This window comes from Phaethon aethereus (assembly GCF_964289735.1).
Source record: "Phaethon aethereus genome assembly, chromosome: 7".
Lineage (NCBI taxonomy): Eukaryota > Metazoa > Chordata > Aves > Phaethontiformes > Phaethontidae > Phaethon > Phaethon aethereus.
Window position 1 is genome coordinate 40,047,642 of NC_138583.1, and position 10,000 is coordinate 40,057,641.

The 10,000-nt window shown below is 41.1% G+C and overlaps 1 protein-coding gene across 4 annotated transcripts in view; it reads right to left on the reverse strand.

Moving 5' to 3' along the window:
* Positions 1–10,000, reverse strand: part of EBF3 (EBF transcription factor 3) — a 121,100-nt gene that overhangs the window by 37,616 nt on the left and 73,484 nt on the right. For 2 of the 4 annotated variants that reach the window (XM_082002578.1, XM_082002577.1), the window contains exons 7-8: positions 5,821–5,902; positions 2,709–2,826 (exon numbers count right to left, since the gene is read on the reverse strand). In XM_082002578.1, coding sequence (XP_081858704.1) covers positions 2,709–2,826; positions 5,821–5,902 — 200 coding nt within the window. Of the gene's footprint in view, positions 1–2,681; positions 2,827–5,820; positions 5,903–10,000 lie in introns of all 4 variants that reach the window. The other 2 variants (XM_082002576.1, XM_082002575.1) reach the window with 1 other exon arrangement.

The following is a 10,000-nucleotide window of genomic DNA, read 5'->3' on the forward strand; positions in this document are numbered from 1 at the left end:
TATAACAATTGTTTTTCCTCCAGTTGTATTCAACTACTGTAAATAATTTGCCGTGCTTTTTGTGAGCTCAAAGGATTCAATGGCAACCTTCCACAGTAGCAGCAGGGGGAATTAGTTTACTTGGAAACGATCTGCGAGTGTGTGTATATACTGCTGGTGAATATTAGATGATTGGATAATGAGGTGTTAGCAAGGAGAGGCTACAGAGAAGTAAATATCTGCGGTTTTTAGCGGGCACTTTTCTTTAAAGAATGTGTTACTAATGCAAAGCATACCATCCTGGATGGAAGACGCGGCTTGACGGGCACAGGCACACAACTAACTTGAAGCATGACAGAAAACACCATCATTTGAAGCAGGGTATCAGTATCTAGTGTTATACCCTGACCAGAAGGAAACAAAGATTTTCAAGTAAGCAAGGTTACGGTTTCGGGAATTTTCTTTGCGGGCGTCACCATCCCAGTTTTAAGAGGCTGAAGCTTATTCCGGCTCCACTAAGACCCCGAGAAGTTGCGGGGCTGATGTCAGCGGGAGCAGAACCGGTCGGTGACGCTCATTGTGCTGAGGCCGCCCGGCTCGTGGGGGTGCTGAGCACTTCTGGACCCCGCCGGCGCCCGGCTCCCTGCCTTTGAAACCCTGGCTCTGCCCTTCTCGCCTGCATTCACGGGCATTTGGATTCTCTGCTGCCGTACTACAGGAGGGTTTACTTTTAGTCAGTTAGTTACCGCGTACGTTATTAGGAGTAGGACTTCAACAAGCAGCGTCCAGATCTTCACATTCATTTGCAACGGTGCGGCTTACTTGAACGAGCGTTTATGGGAGGTTAGGCAAAGAGGATTCGGCACTCTCTTTTTAACGTTTAAATAAAGCAAATCAATTACCATATTGCAAAGAGGAGCTATTGGTTAGCGACGTTTATGTAGATTTTCTGTAGCATGTAAAAGTGGCCTTTATTTTTCTAAGTGATATTTTCTGCTTAGAGTCAAATTCTTTTCATGCAGCTTACAAAAATAAATACTTGTATTTTGCTAAGATCATAATAGCTCATTAGAAGAGGCTGAATTTGGACCTAGACTAAAACCTAACACCACAGGGCTGAGCATGCTTACTTGAACCTATAATGTTGCTAGTTCTTGCTCTCTGGGGAAGGAGAGGACTAGGGGAGAGGATTCAGCCTTCTTAATTGTGAACCTCATTAGTGACGGTTGCTAGGCAAAACACACACCTACTTTCGGTGCATATGAAAGAGATAAACAATACGTCATAGACCATAATGACTCTGGTGCTCAGGGCAACCTTTAATTATTATATTTTTGTTCTCTTATACCTTAGTTATTAATGCAGAAAAACAAATTAGTTCTGTGTGTGTGGACTGCAGCAGATTTGTAAATCGTCTTCCATTTTTTGATGTCTAGATCATATTTCTTTCCGATAATTGTTGCTTGCCTCATTCACTTCTCTGTGTGCCCATTGGTAAATACTATTTGAAACGTAAAATGACAATGATTATATTAGCAGCTTAGTGTTCTGTTATTACTCTAATTAATTTTATTAGTGTAAAAAGCCATGATCCTGTCAATATGTTAGTAACAACTTGCAAGAGGAGTCCCATGGAAACTGATGTGCATGGCTTGACCATGCAGCTGTACGTCAAATCGCAGTGGCTTTGAGAATTCTAACTCTTTAAGAACGGAAGATCTATTTGATCCCTATGCATTCAATTTTTGGCCAGTCCTGGAGGGTTCAACAGTCAGGCAGTTGGACTAGATGATCATTGTAGGTCCCTTCCAACTGAAAATATTCTATTCCATTCCATTCCACTCCACTCTGTTCTGTTCCGTTCTGTTACATTCTAATTTTATTAAAAAACGGGTTACCTGAGAGTCATTTTCTATCTTCATGTTGGCGTATTTTACAGCGTGAACAAAGTGATATTTAAATCTAAACGGTTGGTTTGGGCTTTGTGGGAGAATAAATACATGTGTGCACGTGTACGAGCGCAGCTGCATTTTGCGTGAGTGATTGGGAGGCTGATGGGCTCCAGAAAGATAGTATTTCACAATTCTGGATTTTCAGAGACACTTTCCATTCTCCTCTTCATCTCAGACTATCTTCTTTTAGCAGTTCAGGCAAGAAGTCAATCACATTGAGTCAGTTTGAAGAAAAACATTTTATGCTGTTTTTCTCATACGAGCCCCCTCCTGCCGTAATCTGCAGTAAGGCCCAGCCACAGGAAACTGACCTCACAGTAAATTCTTTACAGATTCGGTCATGTTTTTACCATCCACTTAAACTTGCATACATAACCTGAGACTGTACCTCTGGATCAAGGAATATGACAAGCCGAAATAAAATCAAGTCAAATTAAATAGCAAGAAAAAGCTGCAAGCAAAACAAGACTGAAAAAAAAAAAAATAAATAGAAAAAGGTGAAAAATTGGTTGTGACTGCAAAACTGTAAGTATTAAATAAAGAAAGAAGTCAGAAGCAAATTCAGAAGCGACCGTATTCTGGTTGACAAGGGCTGAGAAATACTAATGGACTTCTTAAATGTGCGGTTTGATGGATGAGAGAAGAAATTATGTAAAAGTAAATGTAGTAGTGTATCAACATAAAGTATGGTGGGGAAAAAAAAAAAAAAAAGCATTGCAAATAAAAAAAGACATGTAAATGTGTGCCTACCATTTTCCAGATAAGAAGGGGCCGTACCTTCTGAGGGGTCAAGGCGGCGAGCCCGCCTCCCGTGTTTGGAATTGTTGTGTACAAACATGTTGTCTGAGACAGCCAGCACGTGGCCATCCACATTGACTGTTGTTGATACAACAACCTGCAAAAGAAAACAAACCCCCAAATTTAAAAACCCCCGCGCATTTTCACAAACATAAATACAGAATCGGCTCTTCTTTTAAGACAAAACAACATCACAGCCTGTTACTTTTTGCTTTCAACGAAGTGAACGACAACTATGAGTACATCTCTGTTTATCTGGCGAACACTGGTGATTTTTAACTCACAATTGTTTCTCTTCAGAACCTGCTACACTAATTAGAGTTTAATCTCCTATTATGCTAACAAATGAATTCAGTTCAGGGAAATATTCTTCTAGCCATTAGTTTCAGAAACACCCCTCTAGCCACTCATTTTAAAAGTGCTGTTTTGATTGATCTGTTGATATATTGATTAGATAGTTTATCTAATTAAAATTTGTTCACTTGAGACTGTCTTCAAATGAAGGGTTGTGAGGATTACAAATAAAAAAAGCTTAATAAATCAGGAACCATCATAACTCCCCATTTTTTCTTCAGTAAATGATCTCCAGGTCAGTTTTACAATTACATTTAATGTCTGATAATGAACTTTTTTGCATTTGAAAAGACCAAGTTGAATATGAATAGTGAAAGTGTTTTCAATCCATGAAAAGTATCCCTTCTCAAGTTCATTTGGATGGTGATTGACCCTGGTATGTCAATGGAATTTCCTCCTTTATTTTTGAGTGAAAGGCTCCTATTCTTGTGTCCAGGTTCAGAGTCCGGCCATAGAAGAGATGATGGATAGGGCCTTCTTTGGCTTCCAGCTGCTTCTCAGTAGAAAATGGAAAAGGAACATATGCAAAACGCACAACCTTCCCGATAAAAAAACACCTACACAATGGAGTTGTGAAACTCCTTCCGGAAACGATATCGCATGAACACAAGCCAAAGAGGAAACCATGAGATGCGCCTGGGTTTGTGTGGAACACGGCTTCATAGGTCGATCGCTAGTATCCCAGATAGACATTTACCTCTTATTTAAATATTTCAGCATGGGCCCTGTGGTGTGGGATCCAGATTTTCTAAACTGTGTAATCACTGCAGCATTTTCTTTGCAGTTTAACGTTAATAGAGTCCTTAAAGTCAATGGCTAAGTTAGGCCTTATCAACCGTACTGGTGATGGTGGCAAAAGCTAGTACACGTTTTAGCTTTCATCTTCCATTTATTTTATTTTTGTATATAACAAAAATGGTTGCCAGGGTGCTCACACCAAATCCTATGCCCAAACACATAATGAACAAAAATGGAAGGGGTAAAACTAGCCTCCTTTTGCACAGAGCTGGTCCAAGGCATCGGAAGAAAATTCTTGTCTGCTTCTATGTTTTGGATCACCCCTGATCCTGCTTCTTATTCACAACCCATAATTAGCTTTCAGCTATCACAGCACCTTTTCTGTGTATCCTGCCTCCTTGGAGACAGCCATCTGCGGTACCCTTTAGAACAGCCCGAGGGCAGTTCTCTGCCAGGCTGCTCTGCTTCCCTATCCTTGTCCTCCCAGAAGTGGACACTTTCACTCTTGTCAACATCCACTTTGGAGAGTGCTGAGGTTGCACACTCACCTCGGCTGCAGAGTTGCTGCCAGGCCACTGAGCTACCTGCTTTCACTTTTAATGAGATTCGCAGACTTTAAGAAATATTGCAAAACATGCAAGTGTGATTTTCAGCAAAGATTTCTGGATTTGGTTCCTAGAACAGGTATATTAAAAAGACAGAGGAAGATGTATATAAAAATGACGACTATTTTTGTTCTGTCATGTATATATAGGTCAGTCACCAAGGGAAAATACTGTAGTTCTGCAAAAGAAAGTAGACATGCCCTGCTTTGTTATATTGGCTTATTCCTGCAGCGCACCTAAAGAAAGGTGCTGAGACAGTGAAACCAGTTAAAAATATTGTTCAAGATCTGACATACTCTTAAGTCCAGTTAAACCTTCTGAAAGGCAGGGAGATTAGCTAAAGAGACCCAGGGAAGTCTTTCTAGTGCCTACTGGCTCCATTGTCGACCACAAGATCACTCATGACTGATGCTTCATTTAGTCATCGGTGAGACAAAGAGGACATTTCCACTCATTCCAGGTTTGACCTTCTGTTCTGTTCAGATGGATCAATATCACCAATGCCACGTGAAGCCGAGATGCATGAAAAATGGAAGCTTGGCTCAATTGTTTTGAAGAAATATTTTTTCCAGCTACAGATCTTTTCTGTTGGCTGGCTCAAGGGTGCTGGCTTCACCGGTTGGTTGGCTGTGCATGAAAACAGATGTCACATGTTTTGCTATCAAGTTTAATCACAAGTTATTCTTCTCAAAAATAAAAAAGTTTTGAACATCTCAATACTACTTTATTATTAGTCTCAAATTGAATCATTGTGAAATATTTTGAAATAAAAAGCATATATTTCCTAACAATCATTTCAAATGACCCCAAATACGGAGGCAATCATTTGTCCTTCACGTCAGCTGTCTCTCTGTAGTGCTATGATTCACCACAGGATATTTCAAAAGCTGTAAGGAGAAAGCGGAGTATTAAACATTTTCTAACACAATTGGAATAGAAGTATGTGGGTTGGACCACCTCAGCTGGATTTACAAGTTGTGAACGTGAAAAACCCCTCTGTGAGATCCAAACTTCACTGAGCTCCACGGTCATGTCTGTTAGTAAGACTATGCTACTTGGTCTACAATACGTAAAACTTCTGCAGGTCTGAGCACACGCCACACTACAACACAAGGTGTTAGTATGAAGGAAAATTATGGAAGTACTTTCTGAGGAGAAACCCATTTGCTTCAGCACTGATCTATTACAGTCTGCTGCAGAACTCAGTGAGTCCCAAGAACCACCATTTCAATCAGTGGGGGAAATGTAAAATACCAATACCATTTTTTTAAGGCACACAGCACTGGAACTACACTAAATAGAAGCACCAATACTGGTTTCTCATAAAGAAAGTTCAAGATGAAGATGCGAGTAAGTCTTTTATATATTGTTTATTCTTTAAGAGAGATCTGTACCTGGAATCTTCGCATGTCTCGTGGGTTGCCTGCATTCTTCAAACAGTTCTGATTGCACTTGAGGAAAAACTTTAGAAAGAATCTATAAAAATACAAAATTGAAATCTATTAGATTCATCAAAATGTAAATCCGATTTTTAAAAAGTTTAATAAAATTTAATCATAAATAGTTATACCCAAAAGAATACTGGTAGTGAAATATTACTTTCCTATTAGTTAATGAACTTATTTTAAAGCATAAGATCTCTGTCGTAAACAGAATATTATTGCCAGGGAAAGGCAAATTTATATTTTTAATTTTTCAACAACTACAAATGTATTGACTCCAGGCCATATCCTTAGCTCAGTGTGGGAAAGTTGATTTCAATGATTCATTGACTTCAAAGGCAATGACTTAGACCAGATGAGAATTTGTCTCTATTTTTTTAATACATTTTATTTTTTCACAACTTATATTAGCAGTAATGACCTCTACGTCAAAAAATTCCAAGGTAATGAATGATCAATCTTCTGAAAAACACTTGGCTTTGCCTCCGGTTTGGAAACTCTCGCTATTCAAAGGGACTCAGTCCAACTCCTGCTGACTCCAGGGAGATCCAGGCGGGATCTGCCCACCGGCAAGGCCCCGGTTCCCTCATTGTTTTTGAAAAGAAAAGAACATGGCAAATTAGGCCCTGTCTTACAACCTCTTCAACCTTTGCCAGCCTTTAACTGTGAGGAGTCACTCTACCCGGGGATGGAAATCCAACTTATTTTTGCTGAGCGGCAACCAGCAATTATTTAGGACTAACCCTTATCATCTAGGTGTCTCCCCATAAACCATTTCTGTAGCAAAGCTGCCTCCCGGGAACATAGCAAGCACTTATGGGAAAGGGAAAAGCTTGGAAAGGGGCACTGGAGGAACGAGCCGATATTGGACATCTCCACCCTTCAGGCTATGCAAGATGGGGGCACCCTCGCCATCCTGTCCTCAGCAGGAGGACGTTCACAGCCTAAGGCCAGCTTTTTTCTTTAAGTAGCTATATTTTCATGTTTCATAATTTAAAAAATATTCTATGGGTCTGGTCTTTGGCTAATGACAAGCAAGGCTCAGGACTTTCTCTTCACCCAGAGTTGCTCAGATGCATCTGTCCAGCAGCTTGTGCTGCCCAACTTCATACGTGTTGAATAGCGAGGTTAGGCAGAGCTTTTACATTTAGAATATGAACAACTATTATTTATTCATGTCAATCTTTATAAGTGACTCTGACTATTCTCGCTGTACACACCTCGCAGAAGTTTCCGTGTGCCAACAGCACTCCTGGCAGGAGGCAAGCCAGGTGCCTCTTCCCTTCTTCAACACCCAACACAACCCAACTGCAGCTGATAAAAGTACAACTGTGGCTGCACTGCATCGTGCTCCCTCCTGCGGAGCTTTGAGGGTCAGACAGGAACATTATGGGACTATCCTCATATCACAAACTGGTGGTTTCAATCGCTGGTCTTCCCTTTCAGTTAAACCTTGAGTAGGACCCTAATATTAGTGCAGGATGCTAATACTGAGGGAGCAATCTCTCACATCAGAGACGCAAGGAAGGAAACGACTGCATTTATTGAAACCGTGCATAAATAAATCGATGCTGTCAGTTCAGTTGAATGCACGTTTCTTTAAAATTTCTTATCCCAAAATGTGTAAAGGGGTTTTAGCTGTCCAGCTGAAAGACAGCTGGATTTCCATGGTGGTTGATGGGATCTCCTAGCTCGGATGCTCACCTGAACTCAGGTTTTCTGGACACTGTTGCAGGGACGTTATCAGCAACACCACAAAACTGCATCTTTTTTAGCTGCACCCTCACCCTAATTTTATCTGCCTGGTTTGTTTTTTTTAAGATATTTACAATCTCCAGATCAACTGAATACAGGCTAGCCATAGTGGCATTTCTGTTACACTCTATTCTTTCTTCCACACCTCCCACCGCATGGACTGCGATGGTGTGCAAAGACAAGCTGATGGCCATGTCAGTACGGGACCACCAAGCACTGGGGAGTTAGGAGGTGGAGTGAGCCTCCAGCTTTACAGCTCCTTAGTGCCACAGCCAGGCTGAAGAGGAGTATCGTATCTATTTTTTTTCTGATCTCAAATGGGTGTTGTGAGGCTTATTGAGCTAATGCTTGTAAATTACTCGGAAATTCTCCGATGAATTGTGCACTAGGAATGCTAAGTATCGCTCCTCGAGGATTGTTTTTAACGTGAAGCATTCGTGATGAACTGTTTCTATACAGAGAGCTCACATCCTGTCAAAACAAAAAAAGGCCATTAAGTACCTTTTCACTAACCATCCTCTGGAACTGGTATTTGCTCAATTATTTGGTGAAAAGGACCCATGCTTGGTGGAATTAGGCATCTTCAAGTTTACTAGGATGACCCTGAGCAATGGGCTAAATACTGAAGCCACAATGCTCGGGTGAACAGAAGCAGCGCTCATATCTCAGCTCTGCTACATTCCTTGAGACTGAGATATTTTATTTTATTTTTTAATCTCTGTTTTCAGAGAGTTCATGGAGCACAGGTGGCATGAAGACAAGATTTTCAGAGGAAGACAACATAAGTTAAAAACCACGTTCCCAGGCAGGATGTTTCTCAAAGCTTGCCAGGAGAAGACGACTGACTTGATCGTTCTTCTCAACAAGGACTGTGGGCACCACGAGTCATCCCTGCCACAGAGAGGACGGGGCCAGGTGCTTTCTCTGCGAGCCCTGCGCTCCCGAGACAAGGTCACTGCAACACAGCACGAAGCTCGGAGCTGGACTGGAGCTCGGTTTGGTCCTGTCTCAAACTTCACCGCTACCAACAGAAGGAGAATGCAAGCTTTTCTAGATTTGCCTCTCCCCGCTATGTTTTGTATTACACACACAAATTGTAGTACTTTTAATAAATACAGCCTTGCGGAATAGCCTTCCTAAACATACTAAGCTGTTCCTAAAATACTGATATGGAGAAAGATGCAGTCTTTGTGATGTTCCTGTGCTCTGATTTTTTCACACTGCTAGAAAGGGGACTGCTACCATCTTAATTAAAATGTATTACCTACCACAAGACTTCACTATTTTAAGACAAAATTTACATCTTTTATTAACTCACCTCACCTATACACTTAGCTCGCGATGCCTCTCAACGCCCATCTGCCACCCCCGTACAGTAAGTCACTTGATATTCCACCCACCAATTTTTCCTAACAACCACTGTGCAATTAAACTCAACACGTTCTGTTGCGAGGTAAATTAGGCACACCTGCGGCCAGACTTCATTTGAACTGCATCAGAAAAGGACCTAACAAGGTGAGAGCGTACCACAAAGTTATAGGCCTGTCAAGCAATTAGGTTTTCACTTCTGGGACATCCGCACAGTGCAATTATGCTACACATTACAACCTGGCTAATCTTCTGAACAAATGTCATGTCTCGGAGAAGCTAGTAAAAGCAGTTCATCTGCAAATGTGTCTGCTCTTAAGCCTCCACCTTATGCACATAACAACCTACAGGAGACTTCTCTGTGATATGAAAGATGTTTTCTCCATAGAAGATTTTTTAAACCCTGCAAGTGCCTTTTCATCCTTTTCACCTCTTCTTAACCTTTTTGAGAGGAGGTGGTGTAGCAAATAGACCAGAAAGACTTTTGTACTTGAATTTCAATGTTAAGCAAGAAAATAGTTGGTATTATAAGCACGAGCGGTGGCTTTAGTTTGGTCCAATTCAAATATTGTTTGGCTAAAGGAATATTCGTGGTGGAAAACCACCTATTGCATCCTAGAAAGATCATTAGTAAAGCATATTTCCACCAGACCCCAAAGAGAAGCGTCATTCATGCAAATAAACCTCAGCAGGAAGTAAACGTTTCTTTTTTAAATTAATTCATTATTTTTTTAATTCTATTTTTAATTCTTATTATTTACTCAAGAGCGTGAATGTCCTGGCAACAGTACCCTAAACCAAAATCTGCACTGACGATAGGTGAGATCCCTGGTAAGGAAGTCAGCCGAGACCTGCAGTGACAAGCAGCCTCCACCCCTTCACCAAATAAGATCTTCCCAACGCCCGATTCAAACCGGACAGGGGACAAAATACTGTGTCAGCCCTGCTGGCACCATTTGGCTTTACACCAACAATTCTGTTTCCTTTGCATCCGTATTTCAGGTACGCG